The 18291-nt window shown below is 32.0% G+C and overlaps 3 protein-coding genes across 3 annotated transcripts; all 3 read right to left on the bottom strand.

Annotated features, from left to right (window-relative positions):
* Positions 1-374: 374 nt before the first annotated feature.
* On the bottom strand, positions 375-1395 carry LOC132639255 (uncharacterized). The gene is made up of 3 exons (XM_060355717.1): positions 1101-1395; positions 930-940; positions 375-815 (listed from the first exon to the last, which is right to left on the bottom strand). The coding sequence occupies exons 1-3, from the start codon at positions 1393-1395 to the stop codon at positions 375-377; spliced, it is 747 nt and encodes a 248-aa protein (XP_060211700.1).
* A 198-nt stretch (positions 1396-1593) lies between these two features.
* On the bottom strand, positions 1594-3236 carry LOC132639254 (uncharacterized). The gene is made up of 3 exons (XM_060355716.1): positions 2647-3236; positions 1766-2316; positions 1594-1655 (listed from the first exon to the last, which is right to left on the bottom strand). The coding sequence occupies exons 1-3, from the start codon at positions 3234-3236 to the stop codon at positions 1594-1596; spliced, it is 1203 nt and encodes a 400-aa protein (XP_060211699.1).
* A 7719-nt stretch (positions 3237-10955) lies between these two features.
* On the bottom strand, positions 10956-13325 carry LOC132640580 (peroxidase 3-like). The gene is made up of 4 exons (XM_060357217.1): positions 13051-13325; positions 12256-12453; positions 11998-12160; positions 10956-11497 (listed from the first exon to the last, which is right to left on the bottom strand). The coding sequence occupies exons 1-4, from the start codon at positions 13252-13254 to the stop codon at positions 11079-11081; spliced, it is 984 nt and encodes a 327-aa protein (XP_060213200.1). The 5' UTR covers positions 13255-13325; the 3' UTR covers positions 10956-11078.
* Between the last annotated feature and the right edge of the window lie 4966 nt (positions 13326-18291).

The raw sequence follows: 18291 nt of genomic DNA, 5'->3' as shown, positions 1-18291 counted from the left end.
TGTTCTATTACAGTTTATACAATTTTTCAGAAGGCCAATAAATACATAATTTTAAGTTGACATTACCAGCACAACTACGATCCTCCAATCCAAAAAAATTCGAAAATAAAAACAACCTTTATCATTTTTACAGATATAATATGTATGTTATTTTACCAAGTACGCATTATTTTTTGATGTTGAAAAAAACACCATACGTATCGTGAAAAAAAATTCAATTAAGATCATTTTGAATGGGACATTCATTTCATTGCAAAAATTTCTATAATACTACAACAAGTGTCAATGGAAGTTTTTGACACAGGTGTTCAAATACTTAAATAACCAATCTATCTTCGGTAAAAAAGTTAAATGGATAGGAACACAAGAAAAATTCACTTCCTCAGAGGTTCAAAACTACATGAACGTCTGTTGTGCCCAGCTTGTCCACAAGTAGTGCAAGCATGTCTGCCCTTTCCAAACAACAATTCACTTAAAGGCTTATCACGCCTCTTCTTTGGCCTACCAGGCGGTCTCTTGTATCTTGGGGGCAAAACCACATCCTCCAAGATGTGGTTAGGAATGTTCCATTCACGCTCGTCGGGTAAAGGATCCACAGGTACATCATATGTCTTCAACACGGTCGCCGGTTTGAACAAATCAGAGCAATAATCCTCAGCAACCATATTTTTCTTTTTAATGACAGCCCATGCATGCGGGCAGGGGATTTCATCTAGTTGAAACATACGACAACTGCAAGTTTTGCTATTCAAATTAAGAATGAATCGTCGTCCTCCATCATGTACTGTGTACACGAATTCTGTTGACGGTTCTACCTGAAAAAATAAATATTACATGTATTTGTTATTGAAACAATCAGAATTTTAAAATAAATGAACAAATCATTAAACAAATACATATCAATTTTCAAAGGTAGTCATATAATTTACATTAACACTAACTGTTCATGGATACCAAATACACAAATGTATAATGTGTAGCAACACAAGATTAGTACAGGTACAAGTTTGTCAAATAAATTATAACACGCATTAAAATGAAACATACCGTCATTCGTAGACATAGTTACGCGTTGATTAGCATTTCCTGAAACTTTTTACCGAGTGTAGTGAACATGTATGTTCCATTTCTCCGGTTATTATAATTCCATCTCCCAAACATCCTTCTAACTTCTTCGAGAAAGTCATGTATAGGCAGTTCTCTAGCTGCTAGAAGATGTCGGTTAATGCACTCTGCTATGTTAGAAGTCATTGTCCACCCTCGGTTAACAGATGCATACAATCTAGCCCACTTTTCTCTACCAGCCGATTCCAAATACTCTGCCACGCGCATATCTACCTTTTGAACCTTTCCCATTAACTCATCGAAATCATCCTGCGTGTATGCCTTTGCCATGGAATAAAAAACAGGACTCAGCACATCATGGCTCTTCTTGTATTTTTTACATACATTACCCCACAAATGCCAAATACATGCATAATGTGCAACTTCTGGATAAATTCGACAAACAACCTTGTTTATACTTTCATGCCTATCTGATACGATACACATATTCTCTCTGATTCCATATGATTCTCTGAAACGCTCAAAAAATCACGTCCATGATCTGTCATTCTCAGAATCAATCACACCATATACTAAGGGAAGTATGTTTCCTGGAGATATAGTTAAGAAGAAAAAAAAAAATATAATACATTTTGTATTTGTCCAAAACATATAAAATATATATTGAGGTAATAATTTAATATGTATTTTTTTGACATACCTGCACCGTCTAATGTGCTTGCCGAGACAAATGTTCCATTGTATGGTGTTTTTAAGTGGCTTCCATCAACCACCACAATTGGCCGACAATAATCAAAGCCTTTGATAAATGCATATAGTGCTATAAAAACATACAGAAATTCATTTTCACGGGTTTTACGCATTCTGATATGTGAACCCGGGTAAGTCTTATCCAAAATGTATAGATATCCAGGTAGTCTTTTATAAGAATCAGCCGGTTCACCCATTAAATTGTTCATCGCCCTTTCTTTGGCCCGCCAAGCAGCCATGTACGACACATCCATTCCGAAATCATTTTTGACGTCCTCCGCAATGTATTTAGGCGTATATTTCCTCTTATGATTTGATATTTTTGGTTTGACAATCCCACTTATCAACCGACTTGTAGCTTGGCATTGGGAATAAACCTTTTCCTTCAATGGACATGTATGTTTGTCTTGAAACTCCCTAAATCTAAACATTCCTGACTTACCGACACTTGACGCCCTGAATTTCCAATCACACTCTCCTGATACGCACAAAAGAGTGTAGCTACAACAAAAAAACAAGAGAAATAAATAAATAAATAAAAAAACAGATTAATGTAAAATGCATCAGTAATGTATTTATTCTTGTTTTATTAATACAAAGGACAGATGAGTAACTTTACCATATGTAAATAAGTTAATCAAATGCAAACCAGACCAAATACATTATTTATGAATACAAATACATACAAATCAGTATTGATTCTACTTTATAATAAACATACACATGCTGAGAAATACTTCCACTCGTACAAATTAACAAACATACACTGTCACGTTTCAAATACATAACAACACACAGTTGCAAATACATAAACAAATGCACATTTAGTACCTTATTGCATTGCTCCTTTCTGTCCGATAGTTGAACCTATTCGTAATTGCATAATTCACCATCACAGATTTTAATGTATCTTTATCCTTGTATACTTGATCGACGACAACTACTTTTTGGTTCTTGTCATCAATAACCATACCCTTGTTGTTTTCGAATAACAAATCAGCCTTTCCACAACTTGATGATGCAAAATCATGGGAACCAACTGTTTGATTCGTGTATCCGATTTGCAAATAATCACCTTCAACACAACTCTCATCCGATATACATATCTCCATGCTTCTATCAGTTGTAATGATACATAATGGGTACATTGGTAATGCTTTGTTCTCTTTCTTCAGTTCCACATACACCCTAACACCCATGTCATTGTGAATTTCCATTGGAATATAATCACCTTCAACCATGTATTTTATGCTTATATTTTTCATTTTCGTGTCCAAATTCAATTGTGTTACAACTGTTTGTAACAATTCCTCATACGTCGAATACTCCTTGAAAGTCACAGCATCGATTTTGTAATTGACGTATTTATTCTCGTCGTTCCAAATACCAGAGTGTCTAATCAACGATGAAATATTGGCCATTTTATAAAATAAAAAATTCCTTGAATCACTGTGTCAACATAAAACCTGTAATATGTATGCCCTACATAAGATTCACGTTCAAATTTAAATAATTTATATAAATTAGAATTACTCACTAATAATTCTAATAGTTAATACACATATTGAATTACACTCCAGAATACATAGTTTAGCATAAACTGATATGAAAAATAGTTGACAAATACATAGTTTATATAGTTCAGAAATACATAGTTTAAACAGTTCATAAATACATAGTTTGGATATTATAAAAATACATAGTAAACATAGTTCAGTTCACATTGTACAGAAATACATGGTTTAGATATTGAGTTACAGTTCAGAAATACATAGTTTAGAATGATGAACAAAAAAGATATGAACTGGATCTTCGGAAAGTTATTGATGAACACTTCGAAAAGTTATTGGAACGTGTAAAAGAGAAAACATATTGGAATATAACATACATATATTTTGACACTTCAGAAATACTTAGTTTTAGCATAAATTGCTACAAATATGAAAATTAGTTCAGAAAAACATAGTTTAGCTTCAGAAAAATAAAAGATATGATCTGGATCCTTTTTTTTTTTGGATTCCTAACCATTCATGTACATTAACACACTTTCAACCGAAATTTCCAAAAGCATTATTCATTCATTGACACGCTTACAATGAGATTACATCATTATTTTCGAATATCAGTGATGAAGACAGAAATCAGAAAATTTAAAAAAAAACAGAAGAATAAAACAACTCTGACATTATGATCAAAGAAAAAAATTGAAATCACATAAATACAAATTGAATAGACGAAATTTGTGAAATAAAAAAAATGTGTTTTTGCACGAATTACCTGATGATTGACGTGTTTGTGTTTGTTACTGTAATTTCAGATGTGTTGAAAGATTTAATTTGAAATTTGAATTTTTACGTTTTTGACTGTTGAAGAATGAATGGAAGAAAAGATACGTATAAGGAAAGGGAATATTACAGCTTATTTTGTGGAAAGGAAGGTAAAAAATATATTGATTTCTCAATTAATATCACCACGTTTAGAGGCTAAAATAAAGGAAACTGTTCTTTTTTTTACCGTATGCTCATGTATTTGCTGACAACAACTACATCCGAAAACATACACAAATAAGCAGATTTTTAGCTACGAATGGTAATATTAAAAAGGGTAGTTACAAATGGTAGGAAGCTACAATAAGGTAGTCATTTGAGAAATTTTGCCTTATTATACTAGGATTCTTGATGGGCCTGCACAAACTTGAGTTTCCTCTTGGTTTGGATCAGATAAACTGTTTTTGGACTGAGTCAGGCCCATCAACTACTATTACTTCTGCACATTCTAAAGTTGTATAGTACTCTATTTACTAGTAACATTTTTTTTTAAAATATTTACTTTTATTACCTTTATGTGACACGCTATATAATTTCAATAATATACAATCTAACATAAAATATTACATTCACATAGTCACATCTTTAATTTGCATCCGCGTAGTTTTTTGCAATAGTGTTTAACGTTATACACTTACCGTAGATAATGTATCAACCTTGTATACAGTGTATAATAATGTATAAAAGGGCCATTTTGGGTAAAATTAAAAATATGCTCCATTTTAGGTAAATATTTCCTCCAAATAGACATAGAGTTTTATTTTCCCTCTTTTTAAATACGAAAAAGGGCTAAAAATGCCCCTTATCCTTTTTTTGGGCTCATAGTTGCCTCTAAACTAACAGACGTAACATCTGTTAAAAATCATGTGACGTGTCACTCTCCTAATGGTTTTTATACTTTTATGACGTATAACGTAGATTCTGCAAATTTTCCCGTTCTAAAGTAAGTAATACTTCACTGCGAAATTTGTCGGTTTGATTTTAATTTCTCGGATATGTTCATTGGTATTGAACATATTTTTATTTTGATTAGCTTTATCTTTTGGTTATTCTTCTCTGCCTTCGTAAGATAGAGATAAGGTCTGTGTACGCTCCATCCTCTCCAGATCCCACTTTGTGGGTGAGTATTTTAATTCAATTGAGATAAAACCAATAGAAGAGTTACACGTCACATGATTTTTGATAGATGTTGGATCTGTTAGTTTAGGGGCAAATATGAGCTCCAAAAAAAGGATAAGGGCATTGGTGAACCAATAGATTAACTATGAGCTTTCATGAACCAAATATGATAGGATAGCGGCATTTTTACCCTTTTCCGCTTTAAATATATTTCAATAGTACCTCCTTTTTACAATTGATGGACATGACTTGTTGTGTTGGGACTTGGGACCTTCAACCACTACCCATATAAAATGAAAAAATGTGAAACTCTCTACACCACTATTTAAGAAAATGCTTTTGCATATATTAGCTTAGGCCAAATCCATTGATAGACATATGTGGTTGTCCGGATTTTTCACCTCAACACCTCAAGTAAGCTTTGTTCCATTTAGACACCTAAGATAAGGTTTGATCGTGTCATTTAGACACTTTTTGCACAATCAGCCAAATATGTAAAATGTGCGTAACACACTCGCCGTGGCGAAATGACAAATTAAGTTATGACATGTGGCATTTGATCAAATAATAATATTAAAAATAAATTTTGAGAAAAAAAATAATATTTCAAAAAGTAAAAAAAGTCCCTACCCCCCCCCCCCCCCCCCCCCAACCATATTATACACACACCTAAATAATTACAAAAAAGGAGTTTCTCCTCCATACCCCTCCTTTTCCATCATCATCTCTGTCTCTCCCCCCCCCCCCCCCCAATATGTGATTATCTTCCCCGCCCAAACCTCCATGGCAGAGAAGAATGCACGGGGGAACAATGAAGTTTCTTGTTTTTTCATGCAATCGTTAGTCTTTGATGAAATCTTGCTTTTATGTTCATATCCATCTGCAAATTTATTCGGGTTTTCAGTGATAAAGATTAAAAAGGAATTCTTAGGGTTGAAGAGTTTGCTTTTTTCCCAAAAGATTTAAAAAAAGAATTCTTAAGGTTGAAGAGTTTGCTCTTTTCCCAAAAGATTTAAAAAAAGAATCTTTTTTTTTTGTTCACTTAATTTTTTTTAGTGTTTTCTGCAAATTATGCGTAAGAATATTTTCATACTGAGCACTGAATGAGAAATGAATTGACAACATTGAATTAATCAATCTGAGAACATTAAGAACAAAATCAATTACCAATTTGGTTTTTTCAAGAATCCAAATGAAGCAAATGTTGAAATGAAATTTTGGTAGATTGATTATTAGGTGTAGCAGTAGTGGTGGTGGAAATAGCAGCAATAGCGATGGTAACAGATTTGAGTCGAATCCCACCTCCATTAAAGGAGTAAGCTTGGTGATAGTAGAGAAAAAGAATGAAGAAGAAAGAAGAAGAACTAAAAAGAAAAAAATAAAAGAAAAAAAATCTGTTTTTTGGGCTCTTCACGCACCTATTTGGTGTACAATCCACCCAAGTTGTCATGTCAGTAAAAAGTGTCTAAATGACACAGTCAAATCTTATCGTAGGTATCTAAATGGAACAAAGGTTACTTGAGGTGTTCAGTTGAAAAATCCGAACGACCACAGGTGGTCGATGGATTTGGCCTTCAGCTTATATACTAGCAAACTATGCCCTGCGATGCACGGGGCCCAACATAATTAATTTGGTTACTCAATTTAGTTAGTCTTTATTATTTGCATATTTTGCAAAGGATACTGCGATTTTCCGTAGTGAGTCTCCATAATTTTTTTCTTTTTCTCTTATTTGTTGTTGTTGTGTTCGCCCCTCTTGGACCCAAGTAATATGGGACGGAGGGGGTACTTCATTTATTAATTATTAAAGAACGTGAAAAGTCAAAAGTGAACAAGTAAAAGGGCACGGAGGAAATAAATGTGTCGGAGAACTAAAATTGAAGTGCATACGTGTATACATTAGAAGAGAATAAATATTCACTACTATGACATATGTCTACGTGGGATAAAAAAGTAGTTGGTTAAAGTGTACGACCAAGTAATATGGGACGAAGGGAGTACTTCATTTATTAATTCTTAAAGAACGTGAAAAGTCAAGTATAGTAATGTGGTCAAGTAATATGAGACGAAGGGAGTACTTCATTTATTAATTCTTAAAGAATGTGAAAAGTCAAGTAATGTGGCCAGTAATATGGGACGGATGGAGTATTTCATTTATTAATTCTTAAAGAACATGAAAAGTCAAAAGTGAACAAGTAAAAGTGCACGGAGGAAATAAGTAGGTGTCGGAGAATTAAAATTGAAATGCATGCATGTATACATGAGAAGAGAATAAATATTCAGCAAGAACGTGAAAAGTCAAAAGTGAACAAGTAAAAGTGCATGGAGGAAATAAATATGTGTTGGAGAATTAAAATTGAAGTGCATACGGGTATACATGGAACAAGTAAAAGTGCACGGAGGAAATAAATATGTGTCGGAGAATTAAAATTGAAGTGCATACGTGTATACATGAGAAGAGAATAAATATTTAGTACTATGACATATGTCCACGTGAGATTTATTAATTCATAAAGAACGTGAAAAGTCAAAAGTGGACAAGTAAAAGTGCACCGAGGAAATAAATTTGTGTGGGAGAATTAAAATTGAACTGCATACGTCTATACATGAGAAAAGAATAAATATTTAGCAAGAACGTAAAAAGTCAAAAGTGAACAAGTAAAAGTATACGGAGGAAATAAATGTATCGGAGAATTAAAATTAAAGTGCACACGTCTATACATGAGAAGGAATAAATATTAAGTACTATGACATATGAAATATTTAGCAAGAACGTGAAAAGTCAAAAGTGAACAAGTAAAAGTGCACGGAGGAAATAAATGTGTCGGCGAATTAAAATTGAAGTGCATACGTGTATACATGAGAAGAGAATAAATATTCAGTACTATAACATATGTCCACGAGGGATTTATTAATTCTTAAAGAACGTGAAAAGTCAAAAGTGAACAAGTAAAAGTGCACGAAGAAAATAAATTTGCGTAGGAGAATTAAAATTGAACTGCATACGTCTATATATGAGAAGGGAATAAATATTCAGTAAGAACGTGAAAAGTCAAAAGTGAACAAGTAAAAATGCACGGAGGAAATAAATGTGTCGGAGAATTAAAATTGAAGTGTATACGTATATATATGAGAAGGGAATAAATATTAAGCAGTATGACATATGTCCACGTGGGATAAAAAATCAATTGGTTAAAGTGTACAAGTTATATAGCTTTTGGTACAAGCATTCATTGCGTGTACAATTTGTAAAGCTTTAGGTATTGCGGTGTTGGTCCCTCTTAGCCACTTATATATAATAGAAATATAGATAGTTAAAATATTTAGCTAATTTAGCTTTAAAATTTAGTCAAAACGACTCTCGAAAAGTAAAAAGTATCACATAGATTGAAATGGAGGGATTAAGTTTTTCCCTTTTTTTTTTTTTGTGGTTCAAAAGATTTTTTTTAAAAAATTATTTGGGATCAAAAGCCACGTGACATTATTCTATTGGCTTCTTTGCCACATTATTGGCGTGTGTACTACACATATTTTGTTTTCTTAACTATTTCATCACATCGTGTCTAATCGACGTAATTTGACTCGAGTCAAGTGTTCAAAAAATATGGTTATCCGCCTGATTCAACTCTTTTAAAATTGGTTGGATACCCAACCCATTTAAAATGGGTCCAATATGAGTCAACCCATATTATCCACTTAAAATATGGGTAATTTAATGGGTAAAATGGATAAAACCCACAACATTTAAGGTGTGTTCGGTATGCCCATTTTCTCATGTTGGTTTGTTTAAAGATTTTTAAAAATATTTTCTTTAAAAAAACAAGTTCCTTAAAAATGAGAAAAATGACTTCCCTAATGAAATTATGAAAACAACTCCCACATTTGACATTTTACCAACCACCCCACCCCACACCCCCTCCAATTTTTTTTCCATGTTTCTAATATTTTTTTTAGTTTTATACAGTACCCACCCCCCAACCCCACCCTAAAAAACAATTTTTTTTTTAAACCTCCCCCCCCCCCCCCCCCCGAACCAACCCTCCAAAAAACAAAATTAAAATTTTTTATTTTGTTTTTCTACACACATCCCACCACCACTCAACTAACCCTACACTCCCAAGCCCCCTCCAAATTCTTTTTAAAGTTTCTAATATCTTTTTTGATTTTCTACACTACCCCACCCACCAACCACCTCACCACCCCTCCAAAAAAAAATCAAAATTTTTAATAGTTTTTATTTTGGTTTTCTACACCCCCACCACCACCCAACTAACACCCCCCCCCCAAAAAAACCCCCTCCAAATTCTTTTTAAAGTTTCTATTTTTTTTTTTTGGTTTTCTACACTACCCCTCCCCCACCCCCCAACCTCACCATCCCTAAAAAAAATTTAATTTTTTTTAAAAGTTTTTATTTTGGTTTTCTACACCTCCCTTCCCCCAACCATACCCTCCACCACCACCCAACTAACCCCCAACCCCCTCCAAATTCTTTTTAAAGTTTCTAATATTTTTTTTGGTTTTCTACACTACCCCTCCCCCCCACAAATCGACCCACACCCCACCACCCTCAAAAACCAATTTTAAAAAAAAAGTTTTTGAAGTTTTTTTTTTTTTTTCTTTTTTTGTTTCTAAAAGGCTTGGAGCGGGGCCGGGGGGATGGTGGGTCTTGGGTGGTAATTTCCGAAATATGTTTTCTTGGAGGTCGTGTCATTGGAAAGTTCCTAAATTCTATTCTTCCCACAAATGCAGAGGCGCAACTATGTGCTAGGGATTGAATTTGTGGACAAGAAGATAATTTAATCTTCTCCATATTAGCTACATGAAACCAGCTTCTTTAAAGTAACTTTGGATAATATGGATAATATGTCCATATTATCCATCGAGTAACCCATTTTTTATCTGTATTAAATACGGGGAGGTCGGGTAACTGATCCGTTTTTGATTAACCCATTTTCGACCCGACCCGTATCCGACTCGACCCGCCCGTTTGCCATCCCTATGAGCATTCATGAACCCAATATGATAGGATAAGGGCATTTTTAGCCCTTTTCCACTTTAAATATATTTCAAAAAGGACAATAAAAGATATTTAATTTTCGTACCTCCTTTTTACAATTGATGGACATGACTCGCTGTGTTGCGACCCATTTAAAATGAAAAATGTGAAACTCTCTGCACCACTCTTTAAGAAAATGTTTTTGCATATATTAAGCTTATGAATATAGATAGTTAAAATATTTAGCCAATATAGCTTTAAAATTTAGTCAAAGCGATTCGAAAAACGAAAAGTATCACATAGATTAAGATAAATGGAGTAATTTTTTTATTTTTTTTTTGTGGTTCAAAAGATTTTTTATTTTTTATTTTTAATTATTTGGGATCAAAGCCACGTGACATTAGTTTATTTGCTTCTTTGCCACATTACTGGCGTGTGTACTACAAATATTTTGTTTTCTTAACTATTTCATCACATTGTGTCTAATCGACACAATTTGACTCGAATTTAAGTGTTCATTAGGTATAACAAGTTCAAGTGTCTATATGAAATTATAAATTTAAGGGGCTGCATATATATATATATATATATATATATATATATATATATATATATATATATATATATATATATATATATATATATATATATATATATATATATATATATATTCAGCCTTTATTTAAACAACCATCAAGTTACAAAAGAATGAAGAAACAAATAAAAAGGGAACATGATACATGTTGCCCTAAACCATCTTCATGCAGGGCTTGTAAAAATACCAACTCAAAATCATGAACCAAAAAAACCAAAGATTCATCTTAACTATTTACAACCGCACAATGCTTCCTAATTTCACCAGCAGAACCTGTTTTAACTTCAACCCTTCCCATTTTCTCCATGGCCTTAGCAAACTCAACATAGAATTCTTTAAGTGATCCCTCGACAAGTTTGTCGATGTATGACTTTGTTGTTGTACTTGTTGTTAAGGCTGCATCAGATTGGAAGAGGCCTCTCCTTTTGAGTAAGAGCTTGTAGTAGCTAAGATCAAATGTCCTGAAACTCCCCGGATCCATTTCGACTATTGTTGCGTTATCGTTGAGTGATTTGCATTTTTTGGCCTTAAGGTTAGCTGCATATTCGCTGTCTAAAGATGGATCTTGAGTACCAAAAGTCCCAGTAAAATTGTATAGACGCGTTGAGAATGACGAGCAATGAGAGACTCCAATGGTGTGAGCACCTGAAGGAATTGAAACACAAGATTTTTGTAAGATTATTTTCTTCTATTTAAATTGTAAGTAAGCACATGTAATCATTTCCTTATCATATACAAGAGATTCTTTTATTCTACGTGGCAAATTAGGAAAAGGACCAAAACTGAGTGCACTGCCTCTCTTCTGTTTTTTTGTGGAGCTAGTATTATTTGAAGGGCAAAATAGGTTTTTCATTTACTGCAATTATTGAAATATCTTTTGTAATTATTTTGAATTATATGGGGTGCTATCACTATTTGGAGAGTCAAATTATTTTCATTTATGTGATAGTTTTTCTCGGGACGTAGTTCAAACGAAGAATAGAGACTTTTGAAACTTGTGACTTAAGCATATCATATCATTTGTGCGGTTGCAAAATCTCCTCGTTAAGGGTAAATGAAAAGCTTATGTAGTTAGTTGTTTCCAAATATAAAAATGGAAAATAGGGTCACGTAAAATGGAACGGAAGAGTAATAATTTGACTTACCAGATAATAGGACCAAGTCTTTGAGGTCAAGACCCTTCCTAGCAAAATCAGTTTGTAGAGTGGAAAAGTTACTGGTTGGAGCTGGGATGTCTGATAATGTCTCTGAAGCATTAGAAATTCTTCCATCTCTTCTTCCAGTTGGTACATTCCAAAAAGGACCTCCCTATCATGCCCAAAAAAGAAAAAAGATGGTGACAATTAACAAATGGAAAATGGTTGAATAAGTTGGAAATTAGATAGTTCAAGTCCTTGGCTTACAGTGACCACAACAGAGTCTCTAGCCACTAAGGTAATAATATCAGCACAAGAAACTACTCCAGGGCATTCAGCTTCAACTATTTTCTTCACATCATCAATGAATGAGAAACCTCTCAGTGTTAGATTTGGGATTCCCACTTTTTCAGTTTGGTTTCCTGTACTTGAAGTGAAATTCAAGAGCACAGATGCATCACAACCCTACAATGACAACCCCAAAAGGTAAGAAAAAAGAACCAAGAAAATAGCACTTTAGCTATATATGCAATTGTCAAATGAATATCTTCATGTGAAATAGCACAAGATATGTATCCTACTCCCTCCATCTCAAACAATTTATGTCATAGTTAGGGTCTATCGGAAACACACCTTCCCTATCTCACAAAGAAATCTGCATACATACATCCTCCCCAGATCCCATTTGTAGGATTATACTGGGTATATTGTTGTTGTTATTGTTGTTTGAAGGGCAAGATTTAAGAAAGTAAAATATATATATAAAAAAAAAACACTTGAGATGTGTGGTTTTAAGTGTCATGTCAGAGAGTCTATTAAGATAAAACTATGTTTCTCGCACTCTTCAAAATTAATGGCGGGTGCATGTTGAATTTTCCAAAAGTAGTACATTTTTGAAGGATCTGAGCAATATTTTTGGAGAGTCCGAGTAACAACACAGAGGTAAAGTAAGAATGTTATTTCAAACTTATTAAACATAAAAGGGGGACATTCTTTTCTAAGCAAACTAAAAATGAAAAGTAACAAACATAAATTGAAACGGAGGGAGTAATAATTAATTACCCTGACAAAGCAATCATGGAAATGCATTCTTATTAAGGCAGCAGCAAGAGATGGAGCATTTGGAATGTGTTTCTGGACATAGTCTAAAATAATCTTCTCTGCTTTTGGACAACTCTTGGCATAGAAGTTTCGTTGTAATTGAGCATGGCTAGACACTATGATACACATAAATATTAGAGGACACAAATAGCTGAATGTAGCCATTTTGTTTCTTATCTTCAAAAGAGAGTGTAGTACGTACTAGCTTATTTACTTTTCTTTGTTGTGTTTGTTTCAATTCCAAATGGAAATTTATAGGCACTGAACTTTGACAAGCTAACTAGCATGTGCTTTTTTAGTACTATACTTGTAATTTTCTATAATTCTACTTGTTTGATTGATTAATTAGTCACACTCTGTCTCTTGTTGTACTCGTTCAGTGAGTTTCATATTTCTTAATCAGACCGACATTTCCTCTTTTATGCATAAAAACTCCTTATCTGATTTAGTTAAAAAATGTCATCATTATTCATCTTTAATACTCAAAAAATTTATCGAATTAAGATATTATCCGATTTTCTGATATTATTATTTCCAAGTATATTTTTCAAAAAACAAGTCGCTTTTTCAAATAATTATTTTCTAGAAATTTACTTCCAGCGTACCGGACACACCCTATTACTCCCTCTGTTTCACTTTGTTTGGCATTATATATCCCCTATTAGTCCATTAAGAAAAGAATGATGCATTCTATATTTCCTTAATAAGAAACTTTTACAGCCACATAAAATTCAGAGGTGGAGTCAGTATTTTTAGCATGTGAGCTCTGGATCACAATTTTGTTTTCTTGTGGAGTTCTGAATACATTATTTGTACAAATTAAATAAAATGTTTAATACACAAAAATACAGGATGTGAGCCGAAGTTAAGCCGAATTTACTGGGTTGTGTCGCATTAATTGGCCTTGACACAAATGTTATGGTATATATGTTTGAGGCCACAATTTTTTATTTTCTTTAAAAAAAAAAAATTTGAGTAACAATTTTTAAACTAAATGTAATATTTTCTTTTACGCCATTTTTAACAATGCAACACTACTACCGACAAGACAACAATACTGTGAACGTTCAAACAATTTCTAGTCTGAAATTGCACCATATACATGTCAACTGTCAAGCGAAAAATCTACATCATTGTATTATTTAGGATGTATGCAGGAAATTTTACCGGTCACAAGTGTCAAAAGTCTTAAAATAACACAAATGTTATGACATATTTAAGATCAGAAATTTAAAGTTTTTTTTTTAAAAAACTCCCGTATTAAATCAAACTATGCCAAATAAATTGAGCCGGGAATTTTTTACACATACAAACATATACAGACACATGAAAACCAAATCTTGTGTTTGTTCTTTACTTTGTCCCTCTAATTATTTCTTACTTTGATGGCTGCTTTTAGAATTGAAAAAAGAAAAAGTCACCTGCTCCTGGAAATATCTACATGCAAGTTGTATCACTAAATAGGAGCTAGTACCTGCTTTTTGGCATGCCATTGTCAAATCGTTAACTATTGTTTTATTTCAAATTTATTCAGCCAGATAAGTTACTTTTACTTTTACTTTTACTTTATTACTACCGTTAAGAAGAGCGAGTCCAACTCACTTTCTCGTCGTCCGTCTCAATTTAATAGAAAAAAATAATATGAGCCTCATATATATTAAATTTCATATATATTAAATAATAACTAATATTAAAAAAAAATTATGGGCCCCATAATTCTAATATATATATATATATATATATCCGTTCCAATTTAATTAAAAAAAAATGTGGGCCCCATATATATTAAACAACAACTAATATTAAAAAAATAGTGCAAATTAATAATGTAAAAAAAATGTGCCGCCCATATTAAAAAATCAAACAATATTCATGTAATTTTTAAAGTATCTCATTAGGTCAATAATGATGGATTCATTGCCACGTGCGTATTCGTAGCAAACACTAATATAATAAAGTTTTAAATACGGAGCACAAACTACAATGTTATATTAATCGTGTTTTGAACATAGTATCTCATATTGACAAAATCAAGCAATATATATATATATATAAAAAAAAAAAAAAAGTGAATCCCATATTAAAAAAATAAACAATGTCAAAAAAAAAGTGCAGACTTTGTATTCGTAGCAAACACTAATATAATAAAGTTTTAGATACAGAACACAAATTACAATGTTATATCAATCGTGTTTTGAACATAGTATATATATATATATATATAAATAGTGCAAACTAATAATGTCCAAAAGGGTGGGCCTCATACTAAACAACACCAACCAATATAAAAAATAAAAAACAAATATAAAAAAAAAATACATAAAGCATGGGTTTAGACCCATGCTTCGTCGTCCGTTGTCCCTTAAAAAAAAAGGGTGGGCCCCATACTAAATAACACCGAGCAATAAAAAAAAAAGGAAGAAAAAAAAGTGAAACTCACCATCTCCAAACTCATGAAAAAAAAAGTGGACCCTATATTATCAAAATCAAGCAATATAAAAAATAAAAAAAAAGTGAACCCCATATTAAAAAAAATATAATGTTAAAAAAAAAGTGTTGGCTTTGTATTCGTAGAAACACTAATATAATAAAGTTTTAGATACGGAGCACAAACTACAATGTTATATTAATTATGTTTTGAACATAGTATATGTATATATATTATATGCATAAAAATAGTACAAACTAATAATGTCCAAAAAAAAAAAGTGCACCCCATAAAGGGTGGACCTCATACTAAATAACATCAAGCAATATAAAAAAAAAAAGTGAAACCCACCATCTCCAAACTCACTGTAAAAAAAGTGAACCCCATATTAACAAAATCAAGCAATATCAAAAAAAAAAAAGTGAACCCCATATTAAAAAAAATGTCAAAAAAAAAGTACAGACTTTGTATTCGTAGTAAACACTAATATACTAAAGTTTTAGATACAGAGTACAAACTACGATGTTATATTAATCGTGTTTTGAACATAGTACATATATATATATATATATATATATGCATAAAAATAGTGCAAATTAATAATGTCAAAAAAAAAAGTGCACTCCATATTAAAAAATCAAACAATATTAATGTAATTTCCAAAGTATCTCATTAAGTCAATAATGATGGATTCATAGTCACGTGCGTATCAATCCATTAGTGGGAGCAAATGAAATTACTTTTCTTCAAAAAGTTAAGTAGTCAAACCATACAGTTTTTTTTTTTATATTAGCCTGAGATCTAATCTAGTTATTAAACTGTTGGAAAATGAGCTAAACCGAAAATATTTACCAAAAATTAATAAATAGTATTTCTTCGTTTAAATAGAAAATCAATTTCTACTTTGTTTCGTTTTAAAAATGTAAAATTAATTTAATAATTTGAATTAGAATTATCCAAATCAAAATTTGATAAAAAAATAATAAGTATTTTACACCTTTAAATTAATCGAATTAAAATTGAAAGTATCAACTGATGCTTAAATATTGCTATTGTTTTATCTCAAAGAGAGGGAAATAGTTTCCTTTTAAACAAGTCTTCTCTTTTAAAAAATATTAATAAATTTGCCGATTTTGTATTCATAGCAAACATTAATATAATAAAAGTTTAGATACGGAGCACAAACTACAATGTTATATTAATTGTGTTTTAAACATAATATATACTATATATATATATAATCACTATTCAAAGACAACTACATACACATAGATGCACTATAATATAAAGTGTTGGGCCCGTGCGCAGCACGGATATAGGCCGTCTAGTACTATAATTAAACGCAACTAATTAGATTTAGATGTAGAGACTAATAGAGTAATAACAACTATTTGCAAGTCAAAAGATAGTTCTGTTTTCAGAAATTGGAACATGGCAGTACGTGATTAAAACTTCATCAGCAACTAACAACTTCAATTTATAAATTTGGAACAAATTAATTTAATTTTCAGAAGATCCTAACACTGTCTGTATTCTCAAGAAATAAAATTTCTAAACTGTGGCAAAAAAAAAAAAAAAAGGCGACGTGGCAAACATTTACTGTATTTACGAAATGTAGCTATAGTTTCAAAAATTTATGAGACGTAGCTATCAACGTCAGTGTTTTAAAAGGCAGTTTCGGAGCTCGCCTCGGGGCTTACGGGTAGGGCTAAGTTCTGTGAGGCTTACGCCCTAAGCGCCCGACTGTACGCCCTAAACACGCCTAACGCCCAACTCTCGGGGCTCGCCTAAGAGTTCTTACACAAATTATGTGTCAAAGTATTTAGTTAAACACTGTTGACCCTCATAATTCTTTAATAAAATGATGTTTAATAGTTTTTTCATCTATAGAAATAAGAAGATTGAGAGTAACTCAAGTAACAAGCCCTGGCATTGCATACTCACTAATTGAGGGTGAATAACAATTAACAATTTATTTTAAAAATAGATTGACGAATTTTACATCTTCACTTATCATTGGTCTTCATGTTTATGTCCTATATGTCTCAAAATTATCATATTTTATTATTTCACTATTTGAAATTTTGCTTTTATTCATGTAGTAATGTTTTAATTACATACAAATAAAGTTTATTGATTTTTTTCTTTCAAGGGGTAAATTGCATAGTATAAAAGTAATGTATTTTAAGAAATTGTGATTCTTTTTTTTGTTTGAAAGTAAGATGTTAGAGTTGATTTGCATCTCATAATAACTTTTATATCATTGCATTATTTATACTTGTAATATCATGTTAGAAGTTTTATTTTCTATGAGTTTTCTTTAGTGTTTTTAATATTTTTAAACTATTAATGTATTTTAATATAATTTTTGTGTTATTTATGCTATTTTACTATATTATAAATTAAATATTAAATATCCATGGGTCCCATGCCTCAGGGCTAACGCCTCGCCCGTGCTAAATAAAACGCCTTGTCTCACGCTTCCGCCTTTTAAAACACTGATCAACGCTGATATAGTATCCATTTGATATAACTCTTTCGCGCGATTCAGCTGACAGTATGCGATGATATAGGTGATACCCGCCTGATAAATTTTTTACCTTCTGGATACAACTCTTTCGCCTGATACAGCTGATACTCGCCTGATAAAGCAACTCTAGCTACGTTTTGTGAATACGCAAATGATAGATATGTTTTGTAATTATGCTCTAAGCTATAGCTATTTATGAAATTTTCTCTTAATTTATTGCCCAATTTTATTAAGCAATTGCTGC

The sequence above is a fragment of the Lycium barbarum genome, chromosome 5 (genome assembly GCF_019175385.1).
Source record: "Lycium barbarum isolate Lr01 chromosome 5, ASM1917538v2, whole genome shotgun sequence".
In the NCBI taxonomy this organism is placed as follows: Eukaryota; Viridiplantae; Streptophyta; class Magnoliopsida; order Solanales; family Solanaceae; genus Lycium; species Lycium barbarum.
This window is presented reverse-complemented; position numbering and strand designations above follow the sequence as displayed.

Excerpts from the sequence above, each read along its gene's own strand:
- LOC132639255 (XM_060355717.1), bottom strand. The coding sequence starts at position 1,395 with ATGGCAAAGGCATACACGCAGGATGATTTCGATGAGTTAATGGGAAAG.
- LOC132639254 (XM_060355716.1), bottom strand. The coding sequence starts at position 3,236 with ATGGCCAATATTTCATCGTTGATTAGACACTCTGGTATTTGGAACGAC. Across the intron at positions 2,317-2,646 it reads GAAAGGAGCAATGCAATAAG|CTACACTCTTTTGTGCGTAT; the intron begins GTACTAAATGTG and ends TTTTTGTTGTAG. Across the intron at positions 1,656-1,765 it reads AAGCACATTAGACGGTGCAG|GAAACATACTTCCCTTAGTA; the intron begins GTATGTCAAAAA and ends CTATATCTCCAG.
- LOC132640580 (XM_060357217.1), bottom strand. The coding sequence starts at position 13,254 with ATGGCTACATTCAGCTATTTGTGTCCTCTAATATTTATGTGTATCATA. Across the intron at positions 12,161-12,255 it reads GAGACTCTGTTGTGGTCACT|GGAGGTCCTTTTTGGAATGT; the intron begins GTAAGCCAAGGA and ends TGGGCATGATAG. Across the intron at positions 11,498-11,997 it reads AGACTTGGTCCTATTATCTG|GTGCTCACACCATTGGAGTC; the intron begins GTAAGTCAAATT and ends CAATTCCTTCAG.